The 21,629-nt window shown below is 44.8% G+C and overlaps 3 protein-coding genes across 4 annotated transcripts; 1 reads left to right on the top strand and 2 right to left on the bottom strand.

Annotated features, from left to right (window-relative positions):
• The first annotated feature begins 674 nt into the window (after positions 1-674).
• LOC130528588 (carbonic anhydrase 4-like) lies at positions 675-5,579 on the top strand. The gene is made up of 9 exons (XM_057038144.1): positions 675-860; positions 1,411-1,480; positions 1,600-1,626; positions 1,712-1,882; positions 1,998-2,146; positions 2,232-2,327; positions 2,409-2,487; positions 2,556-2,719; positions 2,795-5,579. The coding sequence occupies exons 2-9, from the start codon at positions 1,411-1,413 to the stop codon at positions 3,008-3,010; spliced, it is 972 nt and encodes a 323-aa protein (XP_056894124.1). The 5' UTR covers positions 675-860; the 3' UTR covers positions 3,011-5,579.
• On the bottom strand, positions 4,286-9,585 carry mmp25b (matrix metallopeptidase 25b). Its single transcript, XM_057038129.1, has 11 exons — positions 9,433-9,585; positions 9,199-9,305; positions 8,215-8,347; positions 7,984-8,134; positions 7,547-7,851; positions 7,251-7,430; positions 6,330-6,414; positions 6,121-6,203; positions 5,853-6,005; positions 5,285-5,578; positions 4,286-5,186 (listed from the first exon to the last, which is right to left on the bottom strand). The coding sequence occupies exons 2-11, from the start codon at positions 9,286-9,288 to the stop codon at positions 4,948-4,950; spliced, it is 1,713 nt and encodes a 570-aa protein (XP_056894109.1). The 5' UTR covers positions 9,289-9,305; positions 9,433-9,585; the 3' UTR covers positions 4,286-4,947.
• A 5,047-nt stretch (positions 9,586-14,632) lies between these two features.
• On the bottom strand, positions 14,633-20,535 carry pax10 (paired box 10). Of its 2 annotated transcripts, none has more exons than XM_057050750.1 (8): positions 20,310-20,535; positions 19,420-19,634; positions 19,127-19,321; positions 17,456-17,538; positions 17,219-17,375; positions 16,991-17,064; positions 16,286-16,418; positions 14,633-16,194 (listed from the first exon to the last, which is right to left on the bottom strand). In XM_057050750.1, the coding sequence occupies exons 2-8, from the start codon at positions 19,523-19,525 to the stop codon at positions 16,094-16,096; spliced, it is 849 nt and encodes a 282-aa protein (XP_056906730.1). In that variant the 5' UTR covers positions 19,526-19,634; positions 20,310-20,535; the 3' UTR covers positions 14,633-16,093. The 2 variants fall into 2 exon arrangements, with proteins under 2 accessions (XP_056906730.1, XP_056906738.1); XM_057050758.1 differs by having other exon boundaries at positions 20,314-20,535.
• Positions 20,536-21,629: the final 1,094 nt, after the last annotated feature.

Genomic DNA, 21,629 nt, shown 5'->3' with positions numbered 1-21,629 from the left:
TTTTTCAAGATTGTGTTTTGGCTTTTCTATGTATTTTATTGTTCTCAGGTCCTCATGGTCCAAATACATGCACATTAGCATATGATTACTGTACCATGATGCACTTTATGTGTCATTTTAAATGATTAACATCTTTCAAGTAGTAAGGAGACTGAATCAACCACTTAAAGTTAGAGTCAAACAATTATGAGCAGGACTGATACTGAAGCAACTTTCACCGACAATCCAAGCAGTCAAACTGATTCATTAACGGAAACCTGCGTCCTAGTTTGTACAAACATGGGCCTCTTCCTGAATATTAGTGCCATAATCATGACAGATGAATATTTGGCCAGTAAACCCACTCCTTTAACATAAAAAGTAATATTGGTGAGGTGAAACTGCTTCCAGATGAGGGACTTAAACACATCTATATTTAGTACAGTGGGACTTTCCCACAAACAAGCAACACGTACCTCAGATTCACATCATGTCAAATGTTTTATAGCAATCTAATCCTAAAAACATGTATGTGTTAACATACAATGGTAAAAATTATGTACCCAACTGCAGCTTTGCCTGAGGAAGGCCGTAGTGGCTTATACGCGGCCATTACTCCGAGAAGCATTGAAACCATTTTTCGGGGGGGGGGGGGGGGGGGGGACACGTGTGTCTAGGCCCGAAACGCATGTGAACGTCTTCTTTTAATGTCAGTAGTCGTCAGCTGAGATTTTCTTGTCTCCATTCCTCAGCAAACGTCAGAATATTTCTGAAGGGAAGTTGCTGAGCTTTGGAATCGAGGGCGGTGTCGACCTGGAACGGATAAATAGAGGCAGGCCGAAGCTCTCCTCCAGTCAGAGGAGATTCTACAGGTGTCAAAGGTAAGATGAGAGGCCATTCTTTGTTCTCTGAAAGGTTTTATTCCTTTAGTTTGTGTTATGTTGGTGCTTCTTGTTATAAATTCAAAAGAATGTTTAAAATTGTTTTTTTGCAATTTATTTATTTATTTATTTTGCTTTGTACCAACTGCTAAATCGGAATTCATCCCTTTTTGCCTTTGCATGTAGTGCAGAACCATTTCATGGACATAGGATATGTGCTGTGACTTCATTAATGTGAAACGACTTGATATTTTGAGATTTTCCATCAGAAAATAAATTTGGGGAATTTCCTCAAAAGGAAGAGCCTCCCTCAGAGGCTTGGGAAAGAAAACAAATAACAACAAACAATCCCTGAATCCTGGAAATACAAACAAACATACTGTAAGACAATACAAGAAACCAGTATAACGACACTTAGTAGGTTGAAATCCATGGTGTGCGCACACACTTCTGTCTCTGGAAAGTGGCCGGAGGCACGCAGCCCAAACAGCTCTAAACATTTCTATTGATTGATTTTGTTTGGTTTAATCAACCCTTTTCTTTCTTCCAGATGATGTGGTTCCTGGCTGTGGTTCTTGGGTGTGTTCTCTCACCTGTCTATTGTACATCAAATGGCATAGGTAGCTATAATGGACTCATATAGAAATGCTTCCTAATTTATATCCTTTTAATGAGTCAAAAATGAAATTTCTCCTAAAATGAAATTCCCCTTGATGATGAAATGATCTTCCTTTTTCAGAATGGTGTTATCATCAAGCATCTTGCAGTAAGTACTTCCCTTTAGTTTAACAGTACTTTGTGCTTTTTAATTCCTTCTCCTCCCGCCTCCTAAAGTCTCCCCCATCTTATAGATGACACACGCTGGCCCACCATTGTACCCGAATACTGCAATGGGAGTCGACAGTCTCCCATCAACATCGTCTCAGCAAACGCCGAGGCCAACGAAAATTTGACAGCGTTCACCTTTTACAACTACAGCAGCACGACCGCGTTCAAGAGCTTTTCTAACACGGGCAAGACCGGTGAGGGCGCTGGGTGGTGCGGTGCCAAAAACAAATACAAATAACAAGAATATTTAACAAGTCAAAAATCTGCCCACTTTTGACCCAGGATTTCTTCTTTGTCCTCCTGTCCCAGTGACAGTGGTTTTTGAAAGTGGTGTCAAGGTGTCGGGGGGAGACTTGTCTGAGACCTACGACAGTCTGCATTTCCAACTGCACTGGGGGAATGGATCCTCTGTGCCCGGCTCTGAGCACACTGTGGATGGAAAACAGTATCCTATGGAGGTAACGTGGTTTAACCTTTCAGCTAAGAGCTCAAGAGGTTAGAGTAGGACACATTCAAACGTATTCTTCTCTGCTTCATGTCAAGCTGCACATCGTGAACCTGAAGTCCTCTTATAATGGGAACACGACCTTAGGTTTTGCGGACTCTGAGGGACTTGCTGCTCTCGGTTTCTTCATCGAGGTGAGTAAAAGACTTTATTGCCCTTGTTGTCGGAGCTCGAGAAAACGGAGCAAGATGAAACTGGTCATGCTTGCGTTGAAGGTCATGGACGGTAACGCTATGGGCAGCCCTGCGAGCTGGAAGACACTGACCTCTTACCTGCAAAACATCACAAACGCTGGTAAGAAGTTGAGCATTGAGTCTCATGTGCTGTTTGGGGGGGAAAGCCTGAACATATTCCTTCCTCAGGTACCTCTGTCAACATGGCACCTGGCCTTACGTTGGACGCTCTCCTGGAAGGGGTCGATCGTACAAAGTATTACCGCTACCTTGGCTCCTTGACCACGCCTGATTGCAACGAGGCTGTGGTTTGGACGGTGTTCAAGGACTCGATTAAAGTCAGCAAAGATTTGGTGAGTGTTGATTTTTTTAAATGAATTTTCAGGGAGAACAGCAGAAAACATTGATCGTTTTGGTTTTTCTGCTAGATTGACCTCTTCAGCACGTCTGTGTACTTCAAAACCAGCACAAATTCAGAATTAATGACGAACATCTACAGAAGCGTCCAGGGAAATGAGCTCCGAGTCACAACGCAGGCCACGCAGACCACGCAGACCACGGAGGCCACGTCCGCAGGCGTCTCAATCCCAGCCTCCTTCTCACTGGCTCTGACGGCTCTCAGCCTTGTCCTGCTAAAGTTTTAGAGCCCCAGCAGTTGAGGTTCTGCAGAGATTCATCTCCCTCATATTCAGTCAGAACTGAGCTGGAACGCTGATTGTGAATGTCTCCACAAAGCTGACCCCACCGTTTGCCAAAATCATTGTGGTCTTGTCTCCAAAGATGGTCTGTGACCAAACCAAGCGTTTCATATGACTGCTGCTCTGACCCAGGTTTACGAACCACCCAATAGAAAGGCAGCATGAATGATTCCCTCAGTACAACACTGGAGCGAAATGCAAACATTTAAGGCAACGGTGGTAAAACCAGCACTCTAACTCTTAACGTGCATCTTAGTCTACGATTTTAGCAGGAGTGGTAAAGTCTACACCTATCTTTAACTGTTGAATGTTTTTCATCCGTTTACAATTAACTAAAGTCAACAAAGGCTCAATGTAGCAGTTAGTCACGGGGTGAAAAGCAGTAAGGAATAATATTCAGTTAACGTGCACATTTTGTTCTATGATATAGAAAAGGGGTTTGTTGAAGCTCCTGATTTCTGTGTTCCTCTTTTACCTCTAATATTACCACAGACACTTGAAGTACACGACTTTTGGCCACTTTGATAAAGTAGCACTCCTGTTGCTTGGTGAAGGATTAATCATTGCTTTAAACTATCTTATTATCTGTTATGTGTGACTCCTGACTTCGGTGCACACTTTTATGCAACTGTGCTGTGAAATGTTAAAATATCTCTAAAATAAAATTGTCAATGTTTTGGCGTTCTGTGTTTTTCGGGTGACGCTCTTTAAAGTGGCGCTTAAGCCTAAATTATCGAGAACATGTGATTGAATTAAAGCTAATCTCTGCCATTGTTCACTTGCATACAACTTAATCCCACAGTTGACTCGCCTTTTGAAAAAGTTAGAGTTAAATGACATAACGCTTGTAGCTGTACCTAGATCCGTGCTGTATTCCAATTTATCACCCATTTGATTCAGACTTTGTTTCCTATGTTTAACTCTTCCTATGTAGTTGGTCTGTCACAGCCTGCTCGAAACATTTCAAACATAAGGAACATAATTAACAATTTGTGCAAATTTTGAAACCCTTGATGATTAACTAATGCATTATTCATTCTGTTCATCCTTTGATGTCAAAAGTTCCCCCCCTCCAGGCGACACTCATTCACGGTTTGACACTCTTGGTTGAGTAAGTGACCCAGAATCTCGGGTGCTACCTGAGAGAGGAGAATGACAGGCATGTCCTGTATATCTAGTTACCGATGGGAACAACGTGGAACACAGTTTACACGCCCAAAATCAAATGACAAAAATATCAATTTATTCTTTGACATTTCTGCTCTTAAATTACTGGTTGTCTTTTGCCACTTGGTGTTTCAACAGGTAAAAAGCTCAAGGCTCCATTCACTTCTGCTGCCAGAGCCTGGAAATCCATCTGGATTATGCTACGGTTTCTCCAACTCATTCCACATTTATTTCTTTTGTTCTGTACACTCGATTTAATGATGCTGAATCCTGATTTCATCAACTGTGAAGCCAAACTATTGCATCTGTAAAACATGTCTGAAACATTACCGTCCCCAGAGGCCCGACTTTGGATTAGACCCAGGTTTCTGTCGAAGTCCCTCCCAGTATCAGTAGCGGGGTTTCGGTGGAGAATTCCTTTCACTTATAGATTACAAAGTGGGACGGTGTAGGTTAAAAATGTGCAGGTTGGATGGAGCAAGATGAGGTGTAAAAAATCGAATTTTAACTGTTCAGTAACTGTTCTGATTTCTAAATAAATAAACCTCACATTAAATACAAAGCTGAGAGTTTAAAAAAACAAATTCCAATATGCTATTTACAGCCAGCTAATGGGGTTTGGTGACTAAACTAGCCTTTTTGCCCTCCAGTGGAGAGAGGAGGAAAGTACCAAAAGAAAAACAAGCTATTCCAGTGTCTGTGTTCCACCCTGCCCCTTATATTATCAATACAACCAAGGCCAGGAGGAGCCAGCTCAGATTTATGAATGAAGACGCCCTGTTTAATTCGCAGTTACACTGCTTTGGGAAACGAGGATCTACTGGAGTTGGCTCTGCAGGCGGAGCGGGACATCTTAACCAGTCCACAGCGGTGGATTGAGGAGTCACAACCTCTTGGTTCAGTCCTCCATTTTTCAGCACCCAGTAAAAGTTGTCCTTGAAGAAGTAGGCATCTCCTAAAAATCACAGCTACAGTTAGTTGAGGTCTGATACGAGGCAGGATCCTGCACTAATGTCAGAAAAATCACGACACACTTGTGCTTCTGAAAGTTACCTTCGCCCCAGCTGATGATGTCATCCATGTGGGACGGCACTCCGGCCCACAGGCTGTTATCCCGAGGGTAACCTGATTCCGGCTGAATGTGCACCCCTTGCCTCTTTTGACTCTCATCAAACCTCCAGAACTCGCCACCGCTGAACAGGTAGGTTTTGCCATTGTGGGCCCAGATAAAGGCAGCTTCCACCTTGTCCACCGGCTGCCCATTTCTCCTCATCATGCCCCAGTCAGAGAGGGGCCGGGGGTAACCGGACATGGCTTCAGTGTCTTTGAAGACCCAATACTGAGACTCTTGGGAGAAGAAGGAGTGATGATATTTTTGGATTGTATCTGTATCTGTGTGCTGTCATACCGCTCATTGAACAGTTGTGTTTTCATTTGAAAAGAAATTGCATTAAGTTTTATGTTTATGCACTGTTATAACTCCAAAGCTCTTCAGGACATCTCTTTTTTTTTGCCAGGTTACCTGCACCTGGGATAGATTTCTTATTTAAAATTTTTACTTTTGAGCTTTTTAAGTTCATGCCTGTTCATGCTAACATGACTTTGGAATTTTGTCACTTACCAATAAAAAAGATGATGTGGCTGTCACTTTTCCTCTCATAAACTGCATCAATTTTATTTGTTTGAGGTGGAAGGCCCATCCAGAAGTTTTGGATCTGAGCTGGCCTATTGGACACCAATGAACCGTCTCTCTTGGTTCTCCAAAACTGAGCACCTTTATCAAAGAAACGGGCACCACTATGTTGTCGGTGTACATATGCAATGACAGTCATAAAGTGCCTTTTCCGAGCTGTGAGAGCTCTCCTCAGTCAGTGGTAGTTTCCTCTTACCTTTAAAGAAGAAGACCTCTCCCCTGATGTTTGCTACAGCGTCAAAGCCTCCCTGACAGCGCTCGTTAAATGAGGGGTCCGACCTGGGACAGAGGGGATTGTTGATGGTTTCAAAGGTTGCAGTTCGGTCAGACAACCGCTAGAGAGTGCTAAAACATGGTTATGGATCTTGATGTCCGCAGTGGTGTTTCTTTCCTTGGTCTACTCACAGCTGTGTCGGCCTCGGAGGAGGTGGGCTGGGCAGGCGTGGTAGGTGGGGGTCACCCCCATCTGATGGTGCAGTGTCTCTTACACCTACAACGGAAGAATCATAGCAAGGCTAAGGCTATAGACTAAGACTAAGGCTGCCGAGAAGGTGATCGGCTGCAGGCTTCCATCCATCCAGGACCTGTATATCTCCAGGACCCGGAGGTGTGCAGGTCGGATCACGGCCGACCCTTCCCACCCTGGTCACGGACTATTTTCCCCCCTCCCCTCAGGCAGGAGACTACGGTCCATTCGGACCAAAACCTCCCGCTACACAAACAGCTTCTTCCCCTCTGCCATCAGGCTGCTGAACACCAAGTGACTTATCACTTAAGCACCATGTACAGCAGCCAGTCGGACCCATGAACATCACATTACTCCTGCATTGACCTGCACTATTTCTTACCATTTCTGTATATACTGTATATATGTCTTATTTTATTTTATTTATCTTATTCTAGTGTTGTGTTCTTTATGTTGAATGTCGCAGCGTCACACCAAGACAAATTCCTAGTTTGTGTAATACTGTGTATTACATGAACAATGGCAATAAACCTGATTCAATTCAATTCAGTTCAATTCAATTCAATTCAAAGCATCAGGAGATGCTCAGAAACGGCTACAAATATGTGGAATATGTGATCTCCTGAGAGATTTGAATATGCATGTATTGAACATTTCGATGAATTTACTTGTAGTAAACAAGTTCCTCCTTCCTATTATAACACTCAGATGTTTATTCATCATGTTAAAGTTTGGTTTGAACAGTGGCCACATTAGAACACTGCATTCTTTAAATAGAAAGGATGACATCATACTAGACAACCACAAACAGAAAAAACAGTGTCAGACGCAGGCTAAGACCAGTACAGCTCATTACTCACCATAAAGCTGCTGGATGGCCAGTTTGTCGTCCACCGCGAGCTGGAAGTTGACAATGTCCCCCACACCACCCTGGTAGTACGGCTTCATGATGGATGGATCAGAGGAGGAATGGGACAGTCCTAATGCGTGGCCAAACTCGTGCACAGCAACTGCGAACAGGTCTGTGCTGCTGCTGTCACCTAATAACACCAGAGAGAAGAACACTACCGGGTCACACCAGGGAACTTGTGTAAAAACAGAAGACAGATGGACTTAGACGCTCTCCATCTGTTACCATTTCACAACTTATACACACCTCCATAGCTCCAGACCTCTTGATCATCAAAGTGTGTGTCTCCAGCCACCTCCGCACTGCCGGGGAAGAAGGCGTGGGCCAGGGTGCCGCCCTGCCCGTCAAAAGGGTACCCGTCATCGTGGAACAGGCGGTTAAAAGACACCCTGATGTCCCCTCCAGCCGCCGTCCCGCCGCTGTCTGTCGCCACGTGACGGAAGTTCAGGGGGGCGACGTTGCTCCAAGCTTTGAAGGCAGACCTCAGGATGTTATCCACCAAAATGTCGGGCAGGTTGGGTGACTGCGATGGCGATGGATAACTGTGGACACTTTTGTGAAAAGTGGAAGTTACATTTTAGATTGAGACACTCTTGAGAAGATGAAAACCAAACATGTGACATATAAGGATCTATCATTCATGTGTCTGAGCTAAAACCACAAGAGCATGACAGGAAACACACCTCCAAGTGAGATCTGTCTTATGCCACTTTAGGCCTGAAAGGGCATATCGCTTCCTCCTCCTCCTCCTCTTCCTCCTCAGCCTGTCCTCACTGCCAATAATATCAGGCAAAGAGCATCGGCGTGCTGACATGAGTCTGATGGTCTCGCTGTCTGGAAGAGAGGAAGCTCAAATGACAAAAGGCGAGGCACCACGGGATTCTCCTGCAGTGTGTGTGTGAGGAGGACAGTACCGAGCACCCCTGTTTCCTGGAGCCCTCCGAACCTCTGCATGACTCTGATCGCCTGCTCGATCCCTTCTTTGGTGTGCAGGTTACCCGTACGGGGGTCAGGAGGAGGGAGGTAGCCATATCGGCCCAACCAATCCTGGACACACACACAGAGTACAACAGAGGCATCATCTGGGGCGGTCCGTTACTTTTAAAGGAGCCTTTCCTTGGGAGTCGTCTAAAAGTGGGTAAAGACAAGCTCAGCTCAGGGGGATGACAGAATGGCAGCAGGTGCACGGAGCTGATGTGTTACACCTGCAGACATGGCAGGAATAGCTGCGGCTTCAAAGTGCTTTTGAAACCTGCCCTTTCTTCCGTTATGATGCAGTAAAGGAAAAGGTGTCGGCTCAGTTGCCAACAGCCACTTTCCTGTGGTTTCTACATGGAGCTGCAAAGAAAACGAATGGCACCTGCTTCCTTTTCCTTTGCACAAATCTACCTGTCGTTGTCAAACACCTTCGGAGCATCAACACCCTGATGGCTGATTCTGAACTGCCAAAAGCAGAATCAGATTTAAGTCTTTTCTGACACACATGACACACAGCTGCAGGAACACGCAATGACACAATCTCCCCGAGTGTAAAAATGGATGTCCTCCGGAAGTCCCACGTTGTTAATCGAAGCTCGAAATATCTGCTCGATGTGTCAGAGTCGTCTCAAAAATTCTTAATCAATTCTCGAAAGAAATCACTTTGAAAAATAAATAAAAAATCTTTGTGTATCAATGTGAATTCTACATATTAGCGCATTCCCTCGTGCAAACAAGTTCTAAATGACCCCCCCCCCCAAAAATATATACACATATATATACAGTAAATAGATATCTATATGAAACGATACACCTTATTTCAGAGAAAAGCTTGTGATGCAATTGAGTCAGGCATTCCGAATCTGTATCTGTATAATAATGAAAGGATGCTTGGACAGATTGAAGAGTTAAAAACTCACCATTGCTTTGCTGTACTGGTCAGACTGTGCGGACGTGATGCTGCTCCCCATTAAGGTCAAAGCCAACCAAACCAGAAGACGCACCTCCATGCCAGTCACCGTGGAATCTAAACCAAATATCAAAAGCTGTTACTCTGGCAGCGTTTGTGTTGGGCAGGAAACGGGCGCATTCCTGACATCCACATCCTTCATCTTTCAAACCTGCTCGGAAGGAGAGATTGAAACAAAGCTCACCAGTGTTTCTGCTCTGAAGCTTAAGTCTCTCTGGGGACGAGGCAGGGCCGATCAACTAGTCAATTCTCTCTCTCTCTCTGTCGCTCTCGCTTGCTCTTCTCTCGGACTCTTCTCCTCACAGCGACGCTTGAGCACTTGAATGCGGTTTTCGTTTCCCCACATTGGTCACAAGAGGCAGAATGATTTCAACACTGCTCCAGAAGAAGTTGAGCAACTGTTAAGTTTTGAACAGATTTATCTTAGTCACTAAAGCTTAAAAACCTGAAGTAGCAGCTGAACTGTTCCATAATATAGATAAACTGTTATATCATGAACAGTGTAGAGGATTTTCAGCTTTGATCTTCACTGAACTGGTTTGAAACTTCTTTTTTTTTGTAACGTGATTTATACTGGTCCTTTCAGGACCTTTGCTGACTCTGTAAGAGTTCCCGTCAGCTGACTGCTCAAATAATTGACCGCCGGATATATCTGATGGTATTCTGCTTCCGCTACCCAGGCTGAACATGAGGCGCTCTGCTGTTTCTGCTTCCAGCCACGTTCCAGCCAAAGGTCTCGCTGTTGTGTCTGACCTTCACTCGTGTCTCTGATGTGGGCGCTGAGGCTGCGGCTCTCGCTGAACCTTTCCACAGAGTCCCCAGAACACAATCATTGGTTGGTTTATTGTTTTACCAGATATGGTACTTTGGACTAAACCAAAAAGGACAAGAAACACAGAAACAGTCTTGTCTGCCTACTCCATCCTCATATTTGCAGTTGTCGTGGTGACTATAATAACACGGACCTATTTTCTCAGCATGCTTCGTGCGTTTTCTCGTTGAAAGCCTTTAGACGGGACTCGAATCACTCACATCATGTTTCTGGTGTTGTCTTTCTCTCTTCCTCCTCTTCCTACTCCCCGCCTGTCTTTAATTTCTGCTCATCCCCATGGGAGGCCGGTGAGTCATGCCATTAGGATACATATGCTTCCCTGCTAATGGCTGGTCAGTTTCCATCATGACCTCTTCATGATGCTGCATCAGCAGAAATCACTATTTTCCTGCAGCTACCAGTCGATCACCAAGGTACTATCAGTAAATCGCATGACAATAAAAAAATAGACTTCCGCCTGTCATCCATCACTTGATTGAACTACAGGGCAGCCTGTCAGTTGACATCTGAATTTTTTTGACACTTAGGTCACTGTGCACGCGCAAACAGCGGCTCTCAGTGCAGCAAAGCTAACAAGCTAGTCAGTTTGTTACCACTAATTTTTTGCTTTCGTTTTTTTCTCTTAAAGTTAAGAAAGGGCATTAAAATGAGCGAGGGACCAAGTAAGAAGAATAAAACTTATCATTTTCATCTGGAATGGGAGGAGGACTTTTTTTCACGATGGCATTTTCAAAGTGCGTTTGCCTCATCTGCCAGTCTACCATCGCAATACCAAAGAAGGGAAGTGTGGAGCGTTATTTTCAGACTTTCATGGGAAATACGACACGAATGTGCGAAAAGTGAGCAGATTAAGAGAAAGATGGAGGAACTAAAGTCCCAGTTGTTTTTCACAATGACAAAAAAAATGTACATAGTTAATTATATTATGTTGTGCAACATATGCAATGTTTCGTTTCGTTTCGTTTCGTTTCGTTTTGTTTATCTCACGCTTATCTGGATCCGGGTCGCAGGGGCAGCTGCTTCAGGAGGGATGCCCAGACAGCCCTCTCCCCGGCCACTTCCATCAGCTCTTCCGGGGGAACCCCCAGCCGCTCCCAAGCCAGGCGAGAGATGTGATCTCTCCACCTAGTCCTGGGCCGGCCACGAGGCCGCCTCTCGGTGGGACATGTCCGGAACACCTCTAAAGGGAGGCGTCCGGAAGGCATCCTAGCCAGATGCCCGAGCCACCCCAACTGACTCCCCTCGATGTGGAGGAGCAGCAGTTCTACTCCGAGCCCCTCCCGGATGTCCGAGCTTCTCACCCTATCTCTAAGGCTGAGCCCGGCCACCCTGCGGAGGAAACTCATTTCAGCTGCTTGTATTCGCGATCTCGTTCTTTTGGTCATCACCCAGCGTTGATGGCCATAGGTGAGGAATGGGACGGAGATCGACCGGTAAATCGAGCGCCTTGCCTTCCAGCTCAGCTCTCTCTTCACCACGACGGATCAGTTAAGCGCCCGCATCACTGCTGACGCCGCTCTGATCCGCCTGTCGATCTCCCGTTCCATCCTGCCCTCACTCGTGAACAAGATCCCGAGATACTTGAACTCCTCCACCTGGGGTAGGACCTCCTCCCCAACCCGGAGAAGACACTCTACCTTTTTCCGAGCGAGGACCATGGACTCTGACTTGGAGGTGCTGATCCGCATCCCTGCCGCTTCACACTCGGTTGCGAACCGTCCCAGCATTTGTTAGAGGTCCCTGCTCGATGGCAGCAGAAGAACTACGTCATCCGCAAAAAGCAGCGACGAGATCTTCCGCCCACCGAACTCGACACCCTCCACTCCCCGGCTGCGCCTAGAAATTCTGTCCATAAAGTTTATGAACAGAACCGGTGACAAAGGGCAGCCCTGGCGGAGTCCAACCCTCACTGGGAACGAGTCTGACTTACAACCGGTTATCCGGACCAAGCTCCTGCTCCTTTGGTACAGGGACTGGACGGCCCTTATCAAGACCCATACTTCCACCCCATACTCCCGGAGCACGCCCCACAGGATGCTCCTGGGGACCCGGTCATAAGCCTTTTCCAAGTCCACAAAACACATGTGGACTGGTTGGGCAAACTCCCAACTCCCCTCAAGCACCCCAGCAAGGGTAAAGAGGTGATCCGTGGTTCCACGACCGGGGCGAAACCCGCATTGTTCCTCCTCGATCAGAGGTTCAACTATCACTCTAATCCTCTTTTCCAGCACCCTGGCATAGACTTTCCCAGGGAGGCTGAGGAGTGTGATCCCCCTATAGTTGGAACACACTCTCTGGTCCCCCATCTTAAAAATAGGGACCACCACCCCGGTCTGCCAGTCCAAGGGCACTGCCCCCGATGTCCATGCAATGGTGCAGAGGTGTGTCAACCAGGACAGCCCTACAACATCCAGAGCCTTAAGATACCCCGGGCGGCTCTCATCTGCTCCCAGAGCTCCGCCGCAGGGCAGCTGTTTCACTACCTCGGCAACTTCCGCTCCGGAAATTGGATGGTCCACCTCCTGGTCATCCGACTCTGTTCCACCTTGAGGATACGTGTTGGTAGGATTGAGGAGCTTCTCGAAGTATTCCTTCCACCGCCGGATAATTGCCCCAGGAGACGTCAGCAGCTCCCCACGCACACCTAACACGGTGTGGGCGAGTTGCCGCCTGCCGCCCCTAAGGCACCGGACAGTTTGCCAGAATCTTCTCGGAGCAGACCGAAAGTCTTCCTCCATGGCCTCACCGAACTCCTCCCATGCCCAAGTTTTTGCCTCCGCAACTGTCGCGGCCGCAACCCGCTTAGCCAACCTGTGCCGGTCAGCTGCTTCCGGAGACTCACAGACCAGCTATGACCTGTAGGCCTCTTTCTTCAGCCTGACGGCTTCCCTCACCTCTGGTGTCCACCATCGGGTACGGGGATTACCGCCATGACCAGCACCAGTGGCCTTGCAGCCACAGCTCGCGACAGCCGCCTCAACAATGGTGGAGCGGAACATGGCCCATTCAGACTCAATGTCCCCTACCGCCCTCGGAACATGATCAAAGCTCTGTCGGAGGTGGGAGTTGAAGACCGGTTCCTCCACCAAGCGTTCCCAACAGACCCTCACTAAGCGTTTGGGCCTGCCAGGTCCGCGCGGTGGCTTACCCCCCCACCTGATCCAACTCACCACCAGGTAGTGATCAGTCTCTTCACCCGAGTGTCCAAAACATATGGCCGCAGATCAGCTGACACGACTATAAAGTCAATCATTGACCTACGGCCCAGGCTGTCATGGTGCCAAGAGTACCGATGAACAACCTTATGTTCAAACATAGTGTTAGTTATGGCCAAACTGCGACTAGCACAGAAGTCCAATAACTGAACACCACTCTGGTTCTGATTGGGCAGACCGTTCCTCCCAATCACGCCCTTCCAGGTCACGCTGTCGTTGCCCACGTGAGCGTTGAAGTCTCCCAGCAGCACGATGGAGTCCCCAGTTGGGACACTGTCCAGCATCTGTCCTAGATCCTCCAAAAAGGGCGGGTACTCTGAACTATTGTTTGGTGCATACGCACAAACAACCGTCAGAACCCGTTCCCCAACCCGAAGGCGCAGGGAGGCAACCCTTGCGCTCGACCGCGAGAACCCCAACGTCGAACTAGAGAGTCTGGGGGCAAGCAAAAAGCCCACCCCCGCTCTCCGTCTCTCACCCTGAGCAACTCCAGCGTAGAAGAGTGTCCAACCCCCCTCAAGGACTTGGGTTCCTGAGCCGACGCGATGTGTGGAGGTGAGGCCGACCATATCTAGTCGGTAACGCTCAACCTCCCCCACAAGCTCCAGCTCATATGTAATGTACAGCAACATAAATTGTAAGAATCCTCAATAGTTTTCTAAATAAAAATAATGGGTTGATCATTTTGACTTGGTCATTTCACAAGTAGTTCACATGCTGAAAAAGTGTGAGCATCCCTGCACTGGATGGATGTGTGGAAGGATGGATGCTGTTGGCACCTGGGTTTTAGACCTGAACCTTTGCATTCAGCTGGAGTCTTTTCCTTAAATCCCATCACTAGTAGCCATAACAAAAAGTGATTTGAGTTTGATGGAGTTTAGACTTGCATAGGAGACAAAATAGACTATATGATCATTTAAAACACCCCATTGAGCCTGTAAATTTGTTTAAATATGCACATCTGAAGCACTGTCCATCAAACTAATGACATAATTCAGTATGTCAGACAGCAGAATTAACACGCAGTGTGTGACTCTGACTGCTGGCTGTGTGACCCTCACTCTGCAAAGTGAAAAATAAAAAAATAAAAAACAAAAACATAGCATTATTGCTGTATGCCATAATAAGGAATTGGCCACATCCAGCTGGACTCTTATATTTGGTATCCATTTGATAAATGTCTTTCAAAATATTGATTTTACAGCTTTAAATAATTAAGTGTGAGCATCACTGTAAAGATTTTTCTTTCAGAAACAATAGTAGACCTTGTTACCGTCTTGTAACACATTTACATGCCCACAATATTAAAAACAAACAAATAAGACAAAAACACCAGATTTGATATTGATTACACCCAGTTTTATTATAATTAAAGGGATCCAAGGCCTTCACAAAAAGGGTTGACTCTTGGTAGCTATACAGTACTAACACAACACATGACACCAACAGAAACAATACAGCAGACTCCTGTGAATGAGTGAAAAGACAGATAAATAAGAGCAGAAGGGTTTCATATGAGTTTCAACTCAGTTGCATCAACAAAACCTGTCGTAAGAGGAAAGTGCAGAAGTCATGACTCCGCCAGGTGCAGTGGCTGTTCTGGAGCTGATTGTCTTCCCTGTTTTTGGTCCTTTCTGTCAAATTCACAGTTTCATAGGAATTTCACAGTTTTTAATCACCTCCGTCTCTAACTCTGATTGTCAGTTTCACGACGAAAATGTCTGCATTTGTGGTCTTGATGAGACGATGAAGTGGCGATGATTGATTGTCAGTGAAGGATTTCCATCCAGTCTAAGTCTCCTCTGATACTAACTGATGGAATTTTGGGTTTGACGCTTGGATAATAAAAATACTTGTGCTTTGAGCATGATTTAAGTCCACAACATGTTACATTCCTTCCTCCAGTAATATCTGACAATATTCCACAGTTATCTTCATCACACAGGTCTGTACAAAAATACGTGATATTGGTTTCAGTGTAACATTGCTGGCAGGGTAAATAAGGGGTTTTTCATTGTTTCAGTAAAAGTGATGGCGATAAGGATTTCGAGAATCTCCACAGTGGCCTTATACAGCTATCAAAATGTCAAGTACCAATAACCTGTGGTTACACTTCATAATACAGACATCTGCTGGTATTTATTTAGTACTTCTGAATAGTATTAAGCATTTCAGGATTATTAGAAACTGATCCCGACACCATCAATGTGCAGCTTTTCTGTTGGGACTTAACCATATGGTTCAGCTGGAAAGGTTTATTATCATTAAATGAATCAGACTATCGAGAAGGCTCATCTTCACATTAACTATTTATAATTCATCATTTCTACACCAACATTTGTTTAAAGTCACACTCGCTGGTATTTTCTTTCTTGTCTTTCTTTTTAAAATATTAAATATTAATATAAATATTTAATATTAAAGCTATTAGTGTCACACCTTGTGTCACTATGTTGGAAAAATTTTAAAGGTCCATTAATTCACAAATAAATAAAAACAGTATTGCTTCATGTATTCTAATCTAACTCCCTTTAGACCTATAAAAACCTTTAAAAAGCAGATCCTGATGGTACTAAGTAAATACCAGTAAGACCAGAGTATGTCAAGTGTGACCAAAGCAGAATTTGTAAACATGTAATGCATTTAGGGCTCTGTGGCTCACTGGGCCCCCTCTATAATTCTGTGCTTACTCAATACCTGTGCTTCCCCCTTGTTGTATTTTTTTTTAAAGATATAACCTGTTTACCCCCTTTCTTCTTCATTGTCTCTGTTGCCACAGGACATAGATTGTCTGTCGCTCACTGTAATCTGGCCCAGTACTGACCCAGGTTGTGATTCATGCCCTGCTGCTCAGTTCCTGGAACCTGGACCGGCACTGACACACCAGGGGATATGAGCCCTGTGCGTTAGACAGAGGCAGAAACCGTTTTTACAGCAATTAGTCAGCAGTCGCACATTCTTATATTTACTAGGATGACAAACACACTTACCAGTGTTGGAGCTGGCAGAGGACGGAGTCTGAAGATGGGGAGAGGAGTATGCTGATGAGTCAAAGCTGCGTGGGGCAGATGGGGATGGAGGTAACATGCAGGAGTAGGAGGAGGCCGACTGGGGAGGAATCGACTAAAAGTGGGCACAAGTGGGAAGAAATGAGGAGAGAAAAGTCATACGTTTTAAATGAGACTATAAAATTAAGCCCCCGAGACGAATACAGTGTAGAAGAAGCAGGGTTGCAGCTCAAACACAAGAGGGCGCTGTAGTAACGACAAACAAAAGGCACTCTTTATTACGTATAAAAATAGTAAAATAAAATTTAAAAAAAGCTTTCTTTGTGACCTCTATTTGCTACTCTTATTTCTCTTGTGCATTTTTTGTGTTTAAAATGCATTTCACAAGAAAAACAAGCAATTCTTAGCATTAAAAACAGGATATATGTGCATCGCCAGATGGAAAATATGGTGGGATTGATGTCATTTGTATGGTCTGTGCTGTCCCAGAAAAAATGGTCAGTAATGTGTCAAATGCATTCCTTTTATCCAAAAAAATAAAATAAAATAAATGGAAATAAAGCCTCTGCCACTGAAACCAGCAGCCTGCCTGAACATTATCAGCATTATGACACAAACGTCATTAGAACACTTCTGGTTCTGTGATTGTTGATTAAGATGTGTTTATATGAGTGATGAATATTCAACCTGGACTCCAGATGAGAAAACCGACAGGGAGCTGTAGCTGGGCAGGGCCGACTCAGCCTGACTCAACATGGGCCCTGCAGACAGGTGCACATGGTCAGACAGTCAGCAGCACGCACATTTACACACACTTACTGTGCACATTTTACTGTGGAAATGAAGGACTAATCCAGATTTATCTTCAAAGTGTTTCAAATATATTTCATTAGACGCCAGACTTTTCGTGTTTACCTGAGCTGCTGCCGTGCTGCTGATGATAGACTGAGGTGTTAAAGGAGGTGGTTAGAGGGGCTTGGCTCTGCGAACAGGAAGTCACACCCCCTGACCTCCTTTGGTTACGCAGCTTCTCCTCCCTCCTCCACTTGGCTCTTCGGTTTGAGAACCACACCTGTCAATCAAAGCGCCTCGTCCATCATCATCATGAGGCTGCGTTGGACCGGTCGAGGTCAAGTTAAGGGACTTTCTTACCTGTATCCTGGCTTCTGGTAAATCAATCTTGTTTGCCAGTCTCTCCCTCGCAAAGACATCTGGGTAATGTGTCCGTTCGAACTCTGTGGAAGATATTAACTAATGTCAAATCCACAGTGCCAGTCTTAATCAGGGCTGACAGGCCGACAGGAGCTGGCTGGCTAGTGTTAACATGTTCTGCTTTCGCGGCTGTACCTTCATGTGAAAAGTCACCAAAAAAACAAGAAACCCAAATGAATAAGAAAATGATCATTTATTAATTATCAGGGTATTTTTGACACATGATCACCCTGCACATCTGGACTTGGCCGATCACCAACGGCATCACTAATTATCTCACCACAAGACCCACAAATCCAGCAAGATGAGATGTATCCTTACAACCATATTTGAAATATTTATCTGTTGCACTTTATATGAATTATTTACCATTATGGAACACGCAGAAAGTTCAAGAGGAAGGACTCAAGTGGAAATGCTGGCTAGTTTTAGTCAGCAATATTCTAAAGGAAAAGAACAAGATACTTTCACTTTTGTCCCATATGGTCTGTATAATCGCCACCTTTTTATAAGTAATCAGCATTTCATATGTGGTTTACAGACCTGCAATATATAACAGATTGAGAGCTAGGAGGGGCGATCATTCCTGACCACAGCGAGACTTTGGTTGTATCAGTTCTCAGACAGCTGGAGTGGCTGTTCCAAACCGGACAAACTGCTGATGTTTTTGTTCTTGACAAGCCACAACAGGAATATGGCTCTAAGATGCCTCACCCTCTAACTGACTCTTCCTGAACTCCAAACGTTGAGATTAGTCATTGACAACATCTTCATAGCTTTATCTCTCCTCCAAGTTGTTCATCTTATCGGTAACTTGGCAGCAGAGCGATGGCAGAATGTCGACACACCACACCACTTTGAATTGGATAAAGAATGACTGCATTTAGCATCAAATTAGAGCTTCTCGTTAAAGACTACATTTTAACCAGGTGACACTTGTTTAAGTCAATCGTTTTGCACAACCCTATGAATTGAGACCGTCTTACAAATTGTTCTGATTTGCTGCGTTATAATTGGCGTGAGTGCTGACACATGATTGTTATTGTGCCTTGGCCGTGCACTGAGGTCAGTGTACCTCATTAACGTCATTTGCACAGTGACCACACTCATACGTTTCCACTCGGCTGCACAGTGGACACCGCGTCCTTATTTAGCTTAAGGGCCCGCTGCAGCCATATCCAGTCAAGGGTGGCTTTGTGATCCCTCGCAGCAGATATCAGGCCTCCGAGGGCCAGATCTCACTGCACACTACAGCCAAAGTAATGATGCGTTATCAAGAAAACTCTGCTCTTACATGCTGCCACGGGCCCTCTGGAAGAGATTCGGAATATTAATAGAGATAAGACCCAGCATCATTTGCATCTGGAAGTGAATCAGCGCTGGCAGTCTCTGCTCTGTGGTGCAGAAATTGAGCCAATGCAAAACACTCGATGTAAAATATATGTTTGTGATAAATACTTTAAAAGACAATAATCCAATAATAAAGGTGTTGGCAGGGGGAATAGTGGCTGCGTCATGACATGCTTTGCCCTGTGTAGCGCCGTGATGGCTGCCGATTGGTTGGGAAGCTTAGAGAGCGCCGTGCGTGCGTGCGAGCTCGCATGGCCTGACCTTTCTCCAGAGCCTCGATCTGCTCCTGCGTGAAGCTCGTCCTGTTCCTCTGCAGCTTCCTCTTGAGCTGCAGCCTCAGCTGAGACTCCTCAGCATCATCCCTCTCCACGGGGACCCCTCCCACTTGGCCTGTCCCTGTGCCCCGTGCCTCGCCCCCCATGCTGCCCTCAGTGTCCAGCAGACAGCCCTCAGACACTGACAGAGAGGAAGATAAGATTAGAGATGGATTGGAGGCTTTGAACAAACAGGAAGCTGATGCTACAGGGAAGTGGGGCTGTGTTCTGTAGACTCACCGGCATTGTGTTGCGTCTGGACCCCCGTAGGGTCATGGTACCAGTTGTTGTGTCCACTCCAGTTTGCGCCGCTCTGCAGGTTCAGCATGGTTAATTTCTCATACATACTACGAGTGTCCAAACCACCATGAAGGAGTCCCGTCCTGTGCGTGTCTACTCCTGATTACTGCCACCCTTGGCTCCGCACCTCTCCTTCTATCGTCCACGGCGTCCTCCTAGAGGGTGGGTGGGTGAGTTGGGAAAGTGTGCGTGAAGGGAAAAAGGAGGGATTCATATCGCATGAGTTCACACATGGTTGGCATTGTGGGGAATTAGCCTCACAATGACAGACAGAAATGGAGTTAGTTACATGCCTGCTGTCGCAACGCGTGTGTGTTATACATTGGTATTCTCGTATACCATTGGGAGTCAGAGTACATTAGAAGCCACTCTTGCAACCATAGTTAAGCTACTTGCTTTTAGCTCTATCTCTCTTAATTAAGCACCAGCATGCAAGCACACACGTAAGCACGAAATGGACACTGCACGCTAAAGACTATACTTAGCTATATAACTATTACTACAACTATATATATATAAAATAAAATTCAGAAACATGAATATGCAATTTTTAGCTATCATCACGAACAGCTGCACATGTGTGGATTCATGTTTGCACGTCTCATGTTATTCACTATTTTTAGAGGAACAGTAGAGGAAAAATGCTCTATAGAAAGCCAAAAAAGGACGCAGAGGTGTGTAGGTCCAGAGGCAAATGTTATAAACTACGGTAGCAGCTTAATGTCAAAGGTCAAACTTCCACAGATTGGAATATAATTAACCTTTCATATATGTGAATCATATTGTTTCACACACTATCACACAGCAAAAAGGAAATTTTTCAAACTTACCTACTCTGGATGCGTTTACTCTGCCTCTGCTCTGAACATCTATTTTCTTATTTCCCCCACACCTCCTGTCGCCAGCTTTGTTGACAATACTGTGTGTGCGTAAAGGAGAGTAGCAGAGGAGATGGAGAGAGTTAGACAGGGTGAAAGAGAGTGGGAGAGGAAAAGGGGGGCTCTGGAGAGAAATGCGTCTGCGGGCACTCTTGTCCTCCAAGCGATGGAGAGAGAGAGGGAGAGAGAGAGAGGGAAAGAGAGAGAGAGAGAGGAGCCACCGAGGGGTGACAAAGTGAGTCAACATCAGTGTCAAGTTTGAACTTAATGCCAACGAGAGGAGGAGGGGAGGCCGAGAGAGTAGACCGTAAAGCACAGATAATGGAGAGATAGTAGATGATAAATAGATGATGGAACTCAATTTTAGCCATAAATTACACATCAATATTGGGTGTTGTAGGCTGGCAGGTGAATCAATTTTATACATACAACATGTACAATAAGTTGACATTATCAAAGGATTAAAACAATTCTCTTGATTTCTGTTTTGCTACCTGGAAGTTACGACTTAAAACTTTGAGCATCTTGTAATTATTCTAGAATAGTGTTATAATACTGCTATCTATATATAGCATAGCATAGCATAGCATAGCATAGCATAGCATAGCATAGCATAGATAGATAGATAGATAGATAGATAGATAGATAGATAGATAGATAGATAGATAGATAGATAGATAGATACATAACCATGATCAGTAAAGATAGTGTACAAGTGTATATAAGTATAGTTAAATAAAAAAATATTTTACAACTATTCCAATTGTATTTTAGAATTGAATACAATTTGTTGAAAAATTACAAATAGTTACTGGAAAATAATGACTATAATTTTTATTTTTTTCAAAAGGCATTTTAAATCTGTTGTAAAAATATATATTAATTACATGACTGATTTAAAGTGAATTACATAAATTAAATGATCAAAAACGTTCCATGTAAGACATTGCAAATAAATATTTTGGCCTGCTGAATGTGCTCACTCATTTTCTGGCAATATGTTTTCATTGGATATTTAATCACTAATTAGATAAATGTTTATGTGTTAATTATTATGATTCATTCTCATCATTATTTTGATGAGCAGAAAAGGCATCATTGTCCTCCTTTGATTTAAGGCCTGAATATAAACACGGTCACCAAGTAATGTTCCTTCAGGTAATGGATTGTTTTACTAAATGTTTGAGTTGCTTTTAATCATCTCATCACTGAGTGTATAGGATGATATTTGGCTTGTTTTATAGAGGGTCCTTTAATAAAATTGTTCAACAG

Source organism: Takifugu flavidus, chromosome 1 (genome assembly GCF_003711565.1).
Source record: "Takifugu flavidus isolate HTHZ2018 chromosome 1, ASM371156v2, whole genome shotgun sequence".
In the NCBI taxonomy this organism is placed as follows: Eukaryota; Metazoa; Chordata; class Actinopteri; order Tetraodontiformes; family Tetraodontidae; genus Takifugu; species Takifugu flavidus.
The sequence above is the reverse complement of the archived record's forward strand: the minus strand, read 5'-3'. Positions and strand labels throughout refer to the sequence as shown.